The 15741-nt window shown below is 52.9% G+C and overlaps 7 protein-coding genes across 7 annotated transcripts; 3 read left to right on the top strand and 4 right to left on the bottom strand.

Moving 5' to 3' along the window:
- Positions 1 to 163: 163 nt before the first annotated feature.
- Positions 164 to 1596, bottom strand: BDW74DRAFT_161424 (thiamine transporter TPC1). Its single transcript, XM_073725783.1, has 4 exons — positions 1497 to 1596; positions 1295 to 1439; positions 1194 to 1246; positions 164 to 1127 (listed from the first exon to the last, which is right to left on the bottom strand). Exons 2-4 carry the CDS (start codon positions 1325 to 1327, stop codon positions 227 to 229), a joined length of 987 nt encoding a protein of 328 aa, XP_073579445.1. The 5' UTR covers positions 1328 to 1439; positions 1497 to 1596; the 3' UTR covers positions 164 to 226.
- A 1-nt stretch (position 1597) lies between these two features.
- On the top strand, positions 1598 to 4000 carry BDW74DRAFT_161423 (putative Gamma-butyrobetaine hydroxylase subfamily). The gene is made up of 2 exons (XM_073725782.1): positions 1598 to 3341; positions 3397 to 4000. The coding sequence occupies exons 1-2, from the start codon at positions 1650 to 1652 to the stop codon at positions 3742 to 3744; spliced, it is 2040 nt and encodes a 679-aa protein (XP_073579444.1). The 5' UTR covers positions 1598 to 1649; the 3' UTR covers positions 3745 to 4000.
- A 5-nt stretch (positions 4001 to 4005) lies between these two features.
- Positions 4006 to 5466, bottom strand: BDW74DRAFT_161422 (uncharacterized protein). Its single transcript, XM_073725781.1, has 2 exons — positions 4313 to 5466; positions 4006 to 4248 (listed from the first exon to the last, which is right to left on the bottom strand). Exons 1-2 carry the CDS (start codon positions 5078 to 5080, stop codon positions 4189 to 4191), a joined length of 828 nt encoding a protein of 275 aa, XP_073579443.1. The 5' UTR covers positions 5081 to 5466; the 3' UTR covers positions 4006 to 4188.
- Positions 5467 to 5711: 245 nt separating this feature from the next.
- Positions 5712 to 8100, top strand: BDW74DRAFT_161421 (RNA exonuclease). The gene has a single exon (XM_073725780.1). It carries the CDS (start codon positions 5736 to 5738, stop codon positions 7902 to 7904), a length of 2169 nt encoding a protein of 722 aa, XP_073579442.1. The 5' UTR covers positions 5712 to 5735; the 3' UTR covers positions 7905 to 8100.
- On the bottom strand, positions 8083 to 10001 carry BDW74DRAFT_161420 (uncharacterized protein). Its single transcript, XM_073725779.1, has 2 exons — positions 9636 to 10001; positions 8083 to 9581 (listed from the first exon to the last, which is right to left on the bottom strand). The coding sequence occupies exons 1-2, from the start codon at positions 9938 to 9940 to the stop codon at positions 8225 to 8227; spliced, it is 1662 nt and encodes a 553-aa protein (XP_073579441.1). The 5' UTR covers positions 9941 to 10001; the 3' UTR covers positions 8083 to 8224.
- Positions 10002 to 10292: 291 nt separating this feature from the next.
- BDW74DRAFT_161414 (threonine aldolase GLY1) lies at positions 10293 to 12176 on the top strand. The gene is made up of 3 exons (XM_073725778.1): positions 10293 to 10695; positions 10754 to 11707; positions 11758 to 12176. The coding sequence occupies exons 1-3, from the start codon at positions 10524 to 10526 to the stop codon at positions 11862 to 11864; spliced, it is 1233 nt and encodes a 410-aa protein (XP_073579440.1). The 5' UTR covers positions 10293 to 10523; the 3' UTR covers positions 11865 to 12176.
- Positions 12177 to 13150: 974 nt separating this feature from the next.
- BDW74DRAFT_92225 (uncharacterized protein) lies at positions 13151 to 14296 on the bottom strand. Its single transcript, XM_073734086.1, has 3 exons — positions 14115 to 14296; positions 13480 to 14050; positions 13151 to 13415 (listed from the first exon to the last, which is right to left on the bottom strand). Exons 2-3 carry the CDS (start codon positions 13956 to 13958, stop codon positions 13376 to 13378), a joined length of 519 nt encoding a protein of 172 aa, XP_073579439.1. The 5' UTR covers positions 13959 to 14050; positions 14115 to 14296; the 3' UTR covers positions 13151 to 13375.
- Positions 14297 to 15741: the final 1445 nt, after the last annotated feature.

The following is a 15741-nucleotide window of genomic DNA, read 5'->3' as shown; positions in this document are numbered from 1 at the left end:
TTCTGTTATTCTGCTTGCGACAACCCCTCCCTTTCATGTCTAGCGTTCGTGTATTTGTTTGTTTCCTTGAACTTCTCTCATAGCCAAAACGCTAGATTCCCGACGGACAACCGTAAAATTGAATATAATTCTTAGGAACCTGTTCAATCAGGACAAACGCTGAACCCCAGTATATGAATCCCGTAAAGTATTGCCTGAAAGATCTATATGTCTATTATTATAATGTCTATTCATTACGCCCAGCAGCTATCTCATACTCTTGAAGAAGCTTCAACGCCCTTTCGTAAGTCCACATGGTCACCGCGCTCGCCGGCGCGGCCTTAACCAAACTCACGGTTAAACCGCGATATAGCCCGCGGATGCCCTGCGTCCTAAATATCAGAGCCATGGTATTGAAGACCCCACGATATTCGGGAATATTGCGATGCACATATAACGCGCGCGTGGGACCCTGAACCTGCAACCGTTTCCGCACGAGGTCAAGCGGAAACACACCCGTTTTCGCAAGGACACTAGCAACCACACCAGCCGCAGCGTCTCCAGATCCAGGTGGCAATGGAATTGGCGAAAATTCCGGCGCAGCCATCATAACCGGTCTGAGCGCCTCATAGGTCGCAAAGAACAACCCCATATACGGCACTATCTGGCCCACCGCTGCACTACAACCACGAAAGAACCCAGCGGGTCCCTCATTCCTTGCAATATCCTTAACAGACGCAGAGAGAGACCCGTAGACGCGCTGCTCGCCGGACCCCTGCGCCGCGAATCGCGTCCTCAGTAGATCAAGCGGGTACGTCGATGCCGTAGCGATTCCGCCGCCCAACGCACCGGATATGAACGATTCGACGGGTTGCGGGAGTCGATGCGGATCGAACTGTGAGAGGAGCTGTGTTGTTGTGCGGTACGTCGTGAATTGGATGCCGCCGTAGCAAACGTACATTAGCTCGGCGGGGATGTTGCCCTTCCATAGTCCTGTGAGGCCTTCTTCGCGCAGGATCGTCTTGATTGTAGACAGCGTGCCTTTGTAAACCGGTCCACGAATTTCCGCGTGCGAGGTCGGATCGGACAGGGAGTGGATTTGCAGTTGTAGGCGGATTTTTACGACGTCTAGGGGTGCGATGCAAAATCTGGCGTAAAGAGTTTCTTGTTAGTTGGCTGCATTGACTGTCATAGACTTGGAGGAGGTTGTTTACCGTGAGATGAGGCCGGCTATCCCCCCCGCGAGGACGACTTGTCGCCGTGTGCCCTAGTATTGTTAGGATAGCTGATAGTGGTCATCGAAGGGGAGGCGCACTTCATCTTTCAGATGTTCTCCCCCGGCAGACATGCATGTGACAGAGGAGGATGCCTTGGGAGCGGAGGTTCTCGGCGTAAGGCGTGACTAAAGGGTGCACACAGCTGCCTCGGTCATCTGAAATAAGTATACTGCCGTTCCTTCCCTTTGTTTCTCAATCTTGTGGGTTTTAAAAATTGTTGCGCAGGGAAAAATTACGTACTTTGATGGTGAGCTAGATGGCCAGACCAAGACTAAGACCTCGGTTCCCGCTCAAGGGGAAGGTTTCTCCGCACACCTCGACCACTATGGATCAAAGTTGGACCACAATACACTGTGCAGGCAGCTCCTCCTTCTGGTCATTGAACCTGTCAGAATGCTCCGCCAGTTGCTACACGCTTCACTGCGTTGTCACAGAATAAATCCGCCACATGCCCCAAGCCTTTACCGCCGAACTTGTGCCAATCAGCTGATTGGCACGATCAACGCTGCTGGTCAACGATCCTTTACGCTTTCGCGAAGATGCGACCAAGACGCGCCGAAACCTACCAACAAAGAGTATCTCGCCTCCGAGTATGAAGATCTCATATCTGAACGAAAAGCCGAGACGTCTTCGGGCACCGACGAACCATCCGCCAATTCGCCCGAGGAAAGCAACACCGTGGAATTGGACAGCAAAGAGACCACAGTACATTCGGAATTCAGCCCCTTTCCCGGCCGAGAGCAAGCTGAGCAAAGTGAAGCCGCCAGGAAGCGAGTCCCAAGCTTTGTGTATGCGGTGGAGAAGAAACCCAGGCCCAAACTAGTCCCTAAGGGTAAACAAGTTTGGGGCAAGGTTCTCGTAGCTGACGACGAAAAGTTCTTGATCGATATTGATGGCATTGAACAAACGCTATCCTATATCCGATTGCGTGATGGCTGTAAATGTCCGCGTTGCGTGGATCCGCATTCGAAACAGCGAAACTTCCGACTTTCTGATATACCTCGGAATATCAAGGCCACGAACCTCAAATGGGAGGGTACACACTTGCAGGTGACTTGGGAAAACGATATCCCTGGTTTCGATTCTTCTCATGTCTCAAAATATACCGCAAATGAAATCAGATTCCCTTCAACGTTTCCAGCTATGGACTCGACCGGAGCTCGAAGGAGGCGAATCTACTGGGACAACGACGCCATGACAGAGTTTCAACACTGGATTTCATACGAGGACTACATGCACAATGACGCCATGTTTGCAGTTGCCATGCGCTGGCTCTCAACGTTAGGGCTGATATTCCTGAAAAATATCCCCGACTCGCGGGAGATGGTTGAAAAGATCGCTACACGCATTGGGCCTCTCCGAAATACCTTTTACGGCACGACATGGGACGTTCGCAAAGTCCCCGAGGCTAAGAACGTTGCCTACACCAACCAGTTCCTCGGTTTTCACCAGGACCTTTTGTACATGAAAGAGCCGCCCGGCTACCAACTTCTGCATTGTCTTCGCAATTCCTGTGATGGTGGTGAATCGTTGTTCGCAGATGGGTTCCGTGTCGCTCAAATCATGGCGACAACTTTTCCGGACAGATACAAGAATTTAAAGGACCTGAAACTCAGGTATGAGTACTTGCACGAGGAGAATTCTTACAGCAGAGCACACAATTTCATGGAAACGGCCTTCGAAAATAAAGGCCAGACCTTGGTCCGTCTCAATTATTCACCTCCCTTTCAAGCTCCTCTCGTCGAACCTGCCGGCGCGAACTCTCGATCCGTCAAGAAATGGCACAGACAGCTCACAGCCCTAAAAACGTTTACCGAGATCCTAGAGAAGGAACGGAACATTTTCGAACTGAAGCTCGAACCAGGTCAATGTGTTATCTTCGACAATAATCGCATCCTCCATGCTCGCCGCGCGTTCAACACCAGCTCCGGAGAGAGATGGCTTGCCGGTGCCTATCTAGATGATGAGGTGGTCCAGTCCCGATTCCGTGTGTTGTCGCTAGGCAAAACCAATAAGCATTGGTGGCATTATATGGACGCAGGAGTAGACAAGGGTTCGAACTTGAAGCGGGATCGTAAAGCTAGGGTAAGTCTTCTCTCAAGTTGAGTCCGCAGTCTGAGACCTCATTAACAACGTATAGTTCGAGAAAGTTCGACAAGCACGGGGATTGCGATGGCGCCAAGGACAGGAAGCTCTAGAGGCCTCAACAGCCTGGAAGATCTCTCAAGACATGGATCTCTCGGAAGGACCCTCGGACTCGATCGTCCAGATGATCTCAGAAGCCCAGGAAGCTCAAGAAGCCTGGCTGAACCAAGAAACCCCCGCAACCCAAGAAACTCCCGCAACCCAAGGTACACCGACATCCCCAGAGACCGCAGAAGGCGAGACAGATTCTAAGGGAAGCTGGTACCCTCAATCCGGAACGGTCGACACCACTAAAGACCAGAAAGTTTTACAAGAGGCCCAAAGCCAGGAACAGACGAAATAAACGCAAATCCGCCATCTGCTTGCCATGTCCAACGGCAAGATCGAAGGAAATACTAAGGACATCCGACGCGTATGGGGCTGAAGAGGTAGAACTAGGCAACGCAATGGCTCATCAGTGGAACGTTGGGAAAAAAAAATCTAAACTGGGCTTGTTGGAAAGCGCTCGTTCACCGTATAAGGCTCTTGTATTTGTACATACATAACGAGGCATGGGAATGCATGAACATCTATGATGTGGTTGTATGGGTTACGTTAATTTAGAAAGCGATACTAAAATTCTGATATACTACACATTTGCTACGTAGAGTAAGGCACCCCGAAACATAAACATGCTTGTCCATAAGTCATCGCTCGATTCAGTGGAATCTAAAAACGTCGTAGCAACCGAGAGCTAAGTCCACGAATTAACCATTTCGCCCTGCAGACCTTTTTCTTCTTTTGTATATTATTTGTTGACGGCGAAACCGTCGAGGAAATTGGGGTCGTTCTCGAGCTCCTCCTTGACCTATACCACAAATCAAATGGTTAGCAATAATACAAAGAAGACTTGAGGGGCAAAAGTCACATACGATATCCAAGCCACCAACCAGCTCTCCGCCAACCCAAAGCTGCGGGAAAGTCGGCCAGTCCGCAAACTCCTTCAGACCCTGTCGTACATCCTCATCGGCCAGAATGTTGAAGAATCCGTACTTGACGCTGCGCTCACGCAGAATCCCAACCAGCTGCCGACTGAACCCACACTGCGGCGCGCTCGGCGTACCCTTCATGAACAGCATGACAGGTGCGGCCTTTACCAGCTCCGCAAGCCGGGCAAACAGCGCCTCCTTGCTCTGCTCGGGCGTCAATGGGGGCGCGCCGCCAATGGTGCCAGGAGCAACACCCGACACAGGCGCCTGTGTAGCCGTCGTCGGCGCATTTGCGTCTTCCCTGGGCACAGCCGTGAGTGCAGGTGGAATTGTAGAGGCGGCACCGTTGGCTGTTGAGCCCGCGCCTGCGCCAGCGTACCGCTCCACGGCATCCCGGACTCTTGTAGCCTCGCTGCCGGAGATGGTTTCGAGGACTTGGCCGTTGCGGAGGAGGACGACGTAGGGGACGGCGGTGACGTCGTATTCTTCGGAGATGTCAGGGAGCTCCTCGGCGTTAACACTGATGAAGGAGACGGTGGGCGGCGTGGTGACGGGGTACTGGGAGGCGAGGGCGGAGAGCACGGCTCGCATTTGCGCGCAGGGGGCGGCCCATGGCGCGTGGAAGTAGAGGACGATGAGGGTGCTGGGGGGAAGGGTGGACAGGTAAGGGCCGAAGCTCTCCTCCGAGGTGATTTCAAGGAGCGACGACATCGTGCTGTGCTGTGGTGGTGGTTTTCGTTCGAACTTCGAAGTTAAATGTGGGGTGTTGGAGAGGTGGCGGGGGAAAACGGGACGAGGCCGGGCGAGGGGAGCTCGACAAGTCTAGGGCAGGCTAGGTAGGTAGGTGGGAGCGGCAGGGTTATAGGAAGGAATGGACGGAGTGAGTGCTAGCGAGGCGGACAGGGATCGATGACTTGGTGGTCGACCGTCGAGCAGATGAATCAGAGAGGAAGACGAGAGGAGAAAGCGAAATGACGATTCGATCTGATAAGCTAAATTTCACGCTCCGGTCGCGGATCACCGCAAGCCCTTGGGTGCGGCCGTATTCCGGTTACACGATTCTTACACTCAGTCAGCTTCTAGACTGCCGGTTTACAAATAGCTATCGCCACGTCCGCGGAACTGGAGATCTACAAGATGGAGATCACTACTGATCTCATAGGGCATTGGATGATTTGTGATCATCCGAGGCGAAATGGCTGACTGTCGTGGGGGTTCAGACAGGATCTGATAACGCAGACGACCAATTACCGTATTTAACAGTCTTCATCACGTGAGCACATCAAAAGAAAGTTGACCAATCCTTCAAGAGTCAAAGAACCTCACAGCCACAAACAGCCACATTTGACCTGCCTAGCTTCCAGATATGGGGAAGCGCAAGCACACAGACAATGGGTACTCAGACGACATTGCCCCCGTCATGGCCGACCCAGGCTCACAAGGATTTGGTTTAGGCCAGACTCTCTCGCTGCTCTCGAAACCGAACGATCCCGCCCAGGATGAGGGCACTGCCTCCGCGGAGAAGACACCTAGCGCAGGTTCGCCAGTCAACACTGAGAATGGCCACGACGATGCACGACCCGCGAAGAAGAAGCGCTTGAACGGCGAGAAGATCAAATACCCAACACTTACCTACGTCGAAGGCCGGACACTCCAGTCGTCTATCCGTATCGCCGACCTCCAGAATCTGCTCCTCTTTTGCTTTGCGGACGGGGTTGCGCCGCAATGGATCGCCGTGAAGAATACGACGCGTATACGGAAGGCTGTGTTCCTAATGGTACCTGGTCTAGAGCTGGGAATGCTCGATGGAACAGTTCCTCTGGATGGGTCTGAGGTGAAAGAGGTTGTCAAAGATACACAAGCCGATGGCGAGACGGACGATACCAGGGCGGCCGATTTTGCTAGATGGAAGGAAGGACTGCCACCACAGGATCGGTCTCACCTGTTCAGCCCTCGCTCTATATCCCGCAACGATATTCCCGAGGCTCTTCAGCCATTAGCCGACCTGTTTCCCCATGCCTGGCCGGTCCGGGCTCCCGGGGACTCTAAGTATAACAAGGTTCACTCACCTTTACAAGCTGTTCTCCTGACACAGCTACCCAAAGACAAGGAGAAGAAGGCAAAGGGCCCGAATCCTCCTAGAGTTGACAAAAGCTACAGCTCCAAGCGAACGCCCATTACTGCGTTTATCAGCCTTGCTGAAGAGCTACGGGAAAATGAGTATCCTATACATCCCGCTCTTTGCCCATCCGATGACCAGAAATCCGCCCTGGAAGAGGCCCGTAAGCGAGCGGGTCAATCTACAGACGATGGGTGGGTAGATACCCTTGTAGAAAGCCTGGAAGCGGGCAACGTGCCCGAAAGTGAGATTCAACAAGGCAGCATGACAGCAGGACGCGATGTACTAGCCCTAGACTGCGAGATGTGCATTACGGAAGGCGGCAACTCAGAGCTCACCCGCCTCAGCCTAGTCCGCTGGGACGGCGAGGTTGTACTTGACGAGCTCGTGAAGCCCGAGCTGCCTGTCATCGACTACCTAACCCGGTTCTCAGGAATCACCAAGGAGATGCTAGACCCCGTCACCACCACCCTCGCCGACATTCAACAAAAGCTCCTCACCATCATCACTCCCCGCTCCATCCTCGTCGGCCACTCCCTTAACTCCGACCTCAACGCCCTCAAACTCACCCACCCCTTCATCGTCGACACCACATTCCTCTACCCTCACCCCCGCGGCCCACCACTTAAAGCAAGCCTGAAATGGCTAACCCAGAAATACCTGGGCAAAGAAATCCAAAAGGGCACAACAGGCCACGACTCCATCGAAGACGCCCGCGCCGTCCTCGAACTCGTCAAGCAGAAATGCGAAAAGGGCGAGCAGTGGGGCACATCCGACGCCTCCAACGAAAGCATCTTCAAGCGCCTAGCCCGACACAGCGCCCCCGGGAAACCTAACTCCGCAGCTGGTGGGACAGGCCGTACAGGCGCCGTCGTCGACTGGGGTAGTCCCGAGCGCGGCCTAGGCGCGCAAGCAACCGTCGCAATCGGCTGCGCTGACGACGAAGCTGTGGTAAAGGGTATATCGGCCGCCGTGAACGGCGACCAAACGAACATGTCCATCCCCGGCGAAGGCGTAGATTTCACCTGGGCTCGCATGCGCGAGCTCGAGATCTACCGCGGCTGGTGCAACCGGATTCCCGACGCGAGTAACGCGAATACATCTACAGTCATTGAAACAAACTCAGCTGCATCAGTCTCAAAGACTCTGTCGGACGTCGTCGCGCAGACCGTCTCACGCATCAAAGAAGTGTACGACTCTCTGCCCCCGTGTACGCTGTTCGTCGTGTACTCGGGCACCGGGGACCCGCGCGAAGTGAGCCGGTTGCAGGCTATGCATAAGGTCTTCCGTGACGAGTACCAGTCCAAGAAGCCGTGGGATGAGCTGTCTGTCAAGTGGACGGATACGGAGGAGCAGGCGCTCAAGAAGGCCTGTGAGCGTGCGAGGGAGGGGTGCGGGTTCATGTGTGTCAAGTGAAATAGGGCTGAGGTTCAAGCGGTATGCTGGGAAATGTTGTTATCTCCGATGTATTAGAGATAACCTACTATGTGTATCTACATGATCTGATGCCATCTATCACACATCTTGAGCTACATTGAAGAGAGTGTATTCAGAAGTCTAGGTCTATCAAGCGAGCCAAGAAAGTTATAAAAATGGCGCAGCGAAGCTAGCCAATTCCTTTATATTCATTGAAGAGGTAATACATAGTAGAAGTAGATTGTGCATCATGCTAACATAGCATGTGCGTGTGAGTTTCTAGGGCTAGCCTAGACAGGTCCGAGACTGAAGACGATCCACTACCGAGACTCCTCAGTATCCATAGCCTCCTCGCGCTGCATGGCCAATTTCGCCATATGATCCCTTGCGGCGGCCTGCGCCTTACGCCGTTCGTTGAGTTCGGCCTTTGTTTTCTTGCCCTCGTTAGCGTGGGGTACGGTGAGTTCCAAATCGGCGTTTTCCTTGCCTAGTTCCACGGCGAGTTGCACGGATGGTTCTGTGGGTGTGTTCATGCCTGTGTTTTCTTGCGTCTTTTCACTGTTATCTAATGACTGTCGGTTCCGGGTTCTTGAGTTTGGTGATGCAGCGCGTGAGCGGCTGCGGAGTCTGTTTGATCGGGTTGGGCGGTTTTCTAGGGGCTTTTGCTGGTCTGTGGGTGTGGATTGGGGGTGTTGTTCATTTAAGGGGCTTGGGTCGAAGCTCTGTGGTGCGTCTGTCTGGCTGATTGATTTGCGTGAAGGGCGGCCTCTGGGCCTTTTGTTGGGGTTCGATGTCGAGTTCGCGCTTGAGGAGAGTCGCGGCCGTTTTGCGGCGGGTTCATCGGAGAGAGATGGGGGCGTGTGGTATGCTGAGTGGTTTACTTCAATCTGAAGTCGTGGAGAAGGATCATAGACTGGCTCTGTGGTTGTTTCATGGTCTTTCAAAGGGATCTTGACGGACGGTATATCAATTTCTCTTTCTCCCAAAGAAAACTCAGCCAAATTGTCTTCGAGATCGTCGTCGAATGAATCCGGTACCGGTCTTTCGCGGACGCCGTTGTAGTGCTCTGGGAACGGGAACGGTCGCTTTCTGCTGCCATGATCACTCTGAAGAAGCCCGGGGGATCTAACTTCTGGAAGAGGTGCCTCAACAACCAAGGTTTGTTGCGCCTGTCTTGCCGTTTGTTCGTCCATGTACCGATTACGGAGTTTCAATGCCTCGATCTCCAGCTTCAGCTTCTCTATTTCATCCGCTTTGTGTTTCAATTCCTTCAACACTGTCGTGACCATGTTAAAATCAGTATTCGCGAGGTCTTGATCGGTGGGGAAACGGTTCGGTCCATTTAATTCGATGCGCATAGCGGTAAATGCGTTCTTCAGCTCGTGCATCGTATCGTGCAGAGTGCTAACCGAGCTAGAGATATGATCGAGACTCTGCCCTTGCTGTTGGATGTGGTGCTGAACGGAGATCTCGCGACCGTCTATAAGATTTGAGTCTGCTGATATTAAGGCTCCCAGGCGCGCAGGCGATCCATCTATCCCCATAGAGACTGGTATAGGTTTAGGACACATAAGTTCTTCGAGTAGGCCGTCCTTTTCGTTGAATATGGGATCGACCGAGCGCATGGTGACGATTTCGAGCAGGGAGACTTTCGGCCACTTCCAGAAGATATTTGGGCTGATGAATTAGTTTCGAACAATGAGCGAGTCCTCCTTATTAAACCGAACTCACCCATTGTCCATGGCGCATAAAAACCCCAGTTTCTGGTGGCACAGTTTACACCCAATCTCCTGGATAATGCGTCCCCGTATTAAGGTCTGATCGGATGACTGCGGAATCCGCTTCTTCTCGGAGGAGATCGAAATACGCTGCAGCTGGACGCTCAGCCATCCGGAGACAACCGAATATGAGGTCGACAGCTTGAGCCACTCGTTCTCCAGGACAGCCAGAGAGCTCAAACACCGCGAGCACTGGCAGAGAACGGCTGGGCGGGTGATCTTGGAGAGATCCATGGTGTCAGGTTTCGTGGAGCTCATATTGAAGCACAAGGGGGTCGACGGTCTGGTGTGCGCAACATGTCCTGGAAGGCATGAGAACACTCGCCGTCCGATGGAAAGATGTCTGCGAAGATTCCGGAGAGAGTCTGGACTGCTGACTCAGTTCCCCACCGTTGCTGCTCCGGCCTATCGATAAGCTTAGGGTAGTGACTGTCCTGGCTTTAACTGTAATTGGCTTAGACAACTCTCCGACCTAGATACGCTAACTATAAACGGCAGGTCACTCATTGGCGGGATTCTAACCAAGCTTGCGAATTGTTCCTGATCAAGGTCCCTGGTGTACTTCGAACGGCCATTCTGATGGGTTCTCAGAGGATATGGCTATAGCAAACTAGGGAGAACAGTGTATTATATCTTCTAAGACCGTATAGATATCACACGACCCCCTTTTTCCTTCATACCTATTCCTAGAGCATATCGCGGAAAACCTGCGGCGTTACGTCGCAAAATAAGCCGGGCCCAGTTACCCCACATCGATCGCTGACCATGGATTAAATTCAACCTCTCAAAGAGATTCATCTTCCTTGGTCTCAAGGAGACATATATTCGAGACTGCAGCCGAATGCGCTTCGTCAGGCCTTCTCTCCAAATCCCGCGCTTTTTGCAGTCAATTGCACCCGTCTCACGAGTTAGGTGTGGCCTGCGACCTCTTTCGAACATGGCGGCATCAAACGCAGCGAACGGCAGACAGACAACATGGCACGGCGCCGGCGCAGCCGAATTTGATCTGAGGAGTGAGTTGCTCACCGTCACCGTCTCCGGCTATAACCAGACTAAACCTCCATGAGCCAGGCGACACAATGACCAAGCCGACGCCGTCGATGCTCGAAGCAATCTGCCAAACAACACTGCTAGACGACGTTTTCGAGGAAGACCCCGTCACAAATGACCTGCAAAACTACGTCGCTCAGCGCACGAACCACGGGGCCGCGCTGTTAGTTATGTCCGGTACAATGGGTAACCAGGTCGCCATTCGAACACACCTGACCGAGCCTCCCTACTCCGTCGTCTGCGACTACCGCTCTCACATCATCTGCTATGAAGCCGGGGGCGTGAGTGCCTGGACTGGGGCAACAGTCATACCAATCGTGCCGAAGAATAACACCTATCTTACCCTTGAAGACGTCAAGAAGAAAGTGGTTATCAGCGACAATATCCACACGTGCCCCACCAAGCTGATTAGTCTCGAGAATACGTTAGACGGAATGATTATGCCGCTGGAGGAAGCGCGACGGATCACCGAGTGGGCCCACGAAAATGGGATTAAGGTACATCTTGACGGTGCGCGATTGTGGGAGGCCGTTGTTTCTGGAGCGGGAAGCTTGCCGGAATACGCCAGCCTTTTCGACAGTGTAAGTTTGTGCTTCTCGAAGGGTCTTGGCGCACCTATCGGGAGCATTATCGTTGGCTCGAACGCGTTCATCAAGAAGGCGCGCTGGTTCCGCAAGTCGATAGGAGGTGGCACCCGGCAATCCGGAGTGCTAGCTGCGGCGGCAAGGGTCGCCCTCGACGAGACATTCGGATTGGACCCCAGTGGCAAAGATGGGAAGCTGCGCGAGACCCATGCTAAGGCAAAACGCGTTGCGGATATGTGGACGAACCGTGGAGGAAAGCTAGCTTGCCCGGTTCATACGAACATGGTGTGGCTGGACATCGAGGCATCCCGGCTGGGACCCAACGACCTAGCGGAGACCGGAAAAGAGAAAGGTCTGAAGCTCCTGGGGAATAGAATTGTGATTCACTACCGTAAGTTATAGCCTCACGGTCTTCGGGGAGCAGATTCTAACTTCGCGCAGAGGTGTCAGATGACGCTATCAACCGCCTCGAGGAGGTGTTTGACCTGGCACTGAAAGGCCAGCACCAACAAAGCACTGACACTAGCAAGCCCTATGGGAGCCGCTAAATTCGATGCTGAATAACGTAAAGCTGGAAGTTTCAATGGAAGTACCTGCTTGACCAGCATGTATATATGTAGCCTAATACGAGAGTATCGTGATCCCTGCGGTGGGATTGGGCTCCAAGTCGTTGTGACCATGATCTAGGTATCCACTACCGGTAGCCGGTGTCCTGCGAGCACTCAGGTAAAATACACAAGCGACATCCAAACAGAACAAGGAACAGCTGGAGGACGATATCTCCCAGCTAGGAGTCAAACAAAGAATGCAGGATCCAGTATCCATTGACGACTCCCGAGTCCCGTGCCGGGTGAGACTTGGTGTGCCCGTAAACTACCTATGCCTAATTAGTACTAGTAGCCCTAGGTATTCTACCTATAATAGCTCAACCTTATAACTACGCCCTTTGTCTGGCTTACCATCTTCCTAGTAATGACCTGAGCAACGAAGCCCCAAGGTAGCAACCCTTGCAAAACACTGACCTGAAGCCAAAGCCCGTACTCCATCCATATCCTAGGTGATATAGACACGCGCGAACCCCAATGAACAATATAGCACCAGATTCAGCCTGTTCAACGGCCTTCACTCCGTAATTTACGTAGCAGTGGGCAGCAATATCGTATACAACCAATACAATGGATACCTGGTTTACGCGCGTCGTAGTGGGGGCTAGGTGGGATTTACCGCAGTAGCCTGGACTTACCGTATTCTGGACTGGGGGCTCAGCTTACGGCCAAGTAAGTTACTGAGGAAAATGAATGGAAGTGGGCTGGGAGCAAAGATTACGCATAGATAAAGGCAGTGGAATGCTGTAACAGCGAAGAAAGGAACACATGTCGTCATTGACGAAGGAAAGGAGCTAACTACGGTATAGAGAGAATAGAGCCAAAGCAAACTACTCGATTCCTAAACAGCCCAGTCCATGTCGCCCTAATTCAAGGAGTGTGTCACCTCCCTCCCTCGTCAGGCATGCTTGACATCTATAAAATGTATACATTAGATCGTAGCGCACGGATCTCGGAGCAAGGGATAAGACAGCTCACACTCTGATGCGAATAGCCATCCGTTGATACAGGAGCTGGAGTCGAAATGTCCGATCATGGGGGACTGGCATGCCTCTCCTATCAATATGGTCTTTTCCTGCCTTATTGAGAAACGTAGAATAAGCTGGCCGCTGGCGAGGTCTGTACCTGTGCTAGGCAATGGGCATAGTGTTATTCGAGTGGTCTACTCTAAGAGAGCGACTAGAATTGAATGGAACAGGAACATAGGGGTAGTAGTCATTGCAAGCTTATCATGTCAACGTAAAACTACCCAAGCGAACAAATACCTTCAAGCTTCCTTCGCAGCATCCTCGTATGCGTCACACATCCCTTGCAATCTCTCGACCTCTGCGGCGGGTATAGGCTCCCACGGGCGCAGTTCTCGGAGACAGGATGTAATGTCAGCAAGCAACTCACTCTGCCTGGTCGTCATGCATTCGCCCTTCGTGTCTAGCAGCAATTTGTACATCGCGGCGTTATCTAAGACCTTGAGCACACAGTCCAAGGCTTCGGTTACTAGGTAGAGTGGAGTAAGTTAGTGGGATTTCAGCTGCACGAATCCAGCGAGCGTCAGGCTTACCGAGACGGCGCGCTACAGAACCAGGGCAGGAATAAAGATTCTCGAACAGCGCAAACTCTTTTTGGCCCTTGATGGCCCTTGATTGCGAACATGCGGGTGTCTGCGGCGATCACAGCTCTATGGATGAGGATGTTTAATCCTGCAATCTGCTCCTTTTGGAGAGGGATGGTGTCCGTTTTCTCCCTGACCCAACACAGGAATGTCCTATGCCTGACATCCATCCACCGTTCGCTGTCCGCCTGGAATAAGCGTGTGTGCTCGTCTAGTATTGCACGAGCTGTGGCATGTTGTTGATCCGTTTCGGCGTGCATTCGCTCTGATTCGGCATGCCGTCGATTCGATTCAGCAAGCTTTCGAGCCGTTTCAGCGTGCTGTCGATCAGATTTGGTGTGCCTAGCATTCGACATCGCTTGTTGTTGTGACAAGCGATCGACGTCCGCACGAAGACGGGCAAGGTCGTGGGATGTCTGGCGTCCCATGTTGCTGGCAAACAGCGTGTCTCCGTCTGCAAGGGTGTCGAGAGCGAGAGCAGGAGCAGATCAAAACTGGCGTTGATAGATATATTCAAGTTCTGACTCGCATGTCGTTAGTTAGTCATACTCAACCGGAAAGGAACAAACTCAAAGTTGGCTCACCCTAGCCACGGATTTGCCCAATCTGGCCTTGCCTACACTGACTTTCGGATCGGAGCGGGCGAGAGCGGATGCTGGCTCCCATTTCACGTTCCCTTTCCCTCCCTTTTGACTCATGCTTCGGTGTCATCGTGAGGGTAGATGGAGGAGGACGGCCAGAAACCTAGTCTAGGCTGGAATAGTTAGGGCAAGGGTGGATGCTAACAGCCAGGAAGAGGTTGCAGGCTGGGAGAAAACAATAGTGGTGACGAGAAGAGAGGAGAAGAATAAAACCTGGGAACAGGGAAAGGGGGAGAAATGGATCAAGCGAGGTTAGAGATGCCTGAGTGGAAGGAGCGCAAGTCGGCTGAATATGGAAGGCGCGGCCCAGCCTGGAATGGCTGTAAAGCTTCTAGGTTGCCGCCGCCTTTGGAAGTACAGCGTATGCTATGCAACCGCCTAAGTATTTGGCGCTCAACCTCAAGAGCCCGCTTGACTCCAACCGGCTACAATAGGCCTGCACGGAGCTCGTCCACTGTCAAGAGATCCTGCGAATCGTTTTTGTGTCGTTCCATGATCGGTTCGTGGCCATGGTCCTAGACCGGATTGACAAGAAGGTCCAGCATCTAGGGCTCCAGGCTGTGACTGGCATGCAGGCGAAGACCCAATTTCTGTTCCGACCATCAACCACCCTGTAACGCGATTTACGTACAACCAAGGCGAGCACGACAAGCAGATCCTGGCCCTACGCATTGGCCATGCGCATTCGACGGGTACAGCCTGCACAAGCTTTGGCATCACTTGGAAATCCTATATGAAGACGCCCTCCTGGTCCCACAGCGAGACAATCCTCGCATATACAGCGATGGATCAAAGCCCAGCATCAAGAGGAAGCTTTAAATACTGGGGATGATCCCGGACGAGTCGACAGTGACGCGAACCTAAAAGGCATAATTGAATGCCAACAACCACAACCCGAACCTGCTGTCAAGCATCCCACCTCATCACTGCCTCGCACCGCGTCCACCTAGGGCCCGCCATCCCCCACAGCATTACTCAAGCCACGCTCTGTAAACCCGCCGTCACGTTGCTCCTCGCGCCCCTAACCAGCGCCGAAATCGTTGTGTTCGCCCAGGTCTTCAGTGGCCGCAACCACCTGCACGCCTCCCCAACGGCCTAGGACCTCGTCAATATGTCCATCAACCAGATCCCCTTCCACGTCTCGCTAGACCCCACCTAGCCAGCGCTGTATCTCAGGCAGTCCGTCCAGTACCAATCTCGCGCCAGCATGCCATATGAGCTTCAAGACTTCAGCCAGATCGTGAACCGCGCAACCGCCTGACCGGCGGGAACCTCACCAAAGCAACTTCCTGCACCAGAACGTGGACCCCGACGTACCGTTTGATTTTGGAAACGCCCGCGTCCTTGTGTCGTGTGAGTCTGAGTGGCCTGAGATGCCCGATGAGATTCTGGTTGAGTCCCGGCCCCTGGCGGGTGGGGAGTTGCAGCTCACGATGGATGTAGCCAGTGTGTTTTTGAATCAGGCGAATGCGGATCTTGTGGTAAAATAGCTTGCACGCTTAATGGAGGCTCCCTCAAATTCGCAGCAGGACCTCTCTCGCGGCTTGGTGCTAGTTTTTCTAAGTAGTTA

The sequence above is a fragment of the Aspergillus multicolor genome, assembly GCF_047715735.1.
Source record: "Aspergillus multicolor strain CBS 133.54 unplaced genomic scaffold BDW74scaffold_36, whole genome shotgun sequence".
Taxonomy (NCBI): domain Eukaryota; kingdom Fungi; phylum Ascomycota; class Eurotiomycetes; order Eurotiales; family Aspergillaceae; genus Aspergillus; species Aspergillus multicolor.
Note: the sequence above shows the minus strand (reverse complement) of the source record. Positions and strands in the feature narration are given on the sequence as shown.

Bases quoted from the DNA above. Each gene is read 5' to 3' on its own strand.
- BDW74DRAFT_161421 (XM_073725780.1), top strand. From the start codon at position 5,736: ATGGGGAAGCGCAAGCACACAGACAATGGGTACTCAGACGACATTGCC.
- BDW74DRAFT_161422 (XM_073725781.1), bottom strand. From the start codon at position 5,080: ATGTCGTCGCTCCTTGAAATCACCTCGGAGGAGAGCTTCGGCCCTTAC. The intron at 4,249-4,312 runs GTATGTGACTTT...TTTGTGGTATAG, and splicing joins TGGTTGGTGGCTTGGATATC to GTCAAGGAGGAGCTCGAGAA.
- BDW74DRAFT_161420 (XM_073725779.1), bottom strand. From the start codon at position 9,940: ATGAGCTCCACGAAACCTGACACCATGGATCTCTCCAAGATCACCCGC. The intron at 9,582-9,635 runs GTGAGTTCGGTT...CTAATTCATCAG, and splicing joins TTATGCGCCATGGACAATGG to CCCAAATATCTTCTGGAAGT.
- BDW74DRAFT_92225 (XM_073734086.1), bottom strand. From the start codon at position 13,958: ATGGGACGCCAGACATCCCACGACCTTGCCCGTCTTCGTGCGGACGTC. The intron at 13,416-13,479 runs GTAAGCCTGACG...CACTCTACCTAG, and splicing joins TTCTGTAGCGCGCCGTCTCG to TAACCGAAGCCTTGGACTGT.
- BDW74DRAFT_161423 (XM_073725782.1), top strand. From the start codon at position 1,650: ATGCTCCGCCAGTTGCTACACGCTTCACTGCGTTGTCACAGAATAAAT. The intron at 3,342-3,396 runs GTAAGTCTTCTC...AACAACGTATAG, and splicing joins AGCGGGATCGTAAAGCTAGG to TTCGAGAAAGTTCGACAAGC.
- BDW74DRAFT_161424 (XM_073725783.1), bottom strand. From the start codon at position 1,327: ATGTCTGCCGGGGGAGAACATCTGAAAGATGAA. The intron at 1,247-1,294 runs GTGCGCCTCCCC...TAACAATACTAG, and splicing joins GAGAACATCTGAAAGATGAA to GGCACACGGCGACAAGTCGT. The intron at 1,128-1,193 runs GTAAACAACCTC...TCTTTACGCCAG, and splicing joins ATAGCCGGCCTCATCTCACG to ATTTTGCATCGCACCCCTAG.
- BDW74DRAFT_161414 (XM_073725778.1), top strand. From the start codon at position 10,524: ATGCGCTTCGTCAGGCCTTCTCTCCAAATCCCGCGCTTTTTGCAGTCA. The intron at 10,696-10,753 runs GTGAGTTGCTCA...TCCATGAGCCAG, and splicing joins AGCCGAATTTGATCTGAGGA to GCGACACAATGACCAAGCCG. The intron at 11,708-11,757 runs GTAAGTTATAGC...AACTTCGCGCAG, and splicing joins TAGAATTGTGATTCACTACC to AGGTGTCAGATGACGCTATC.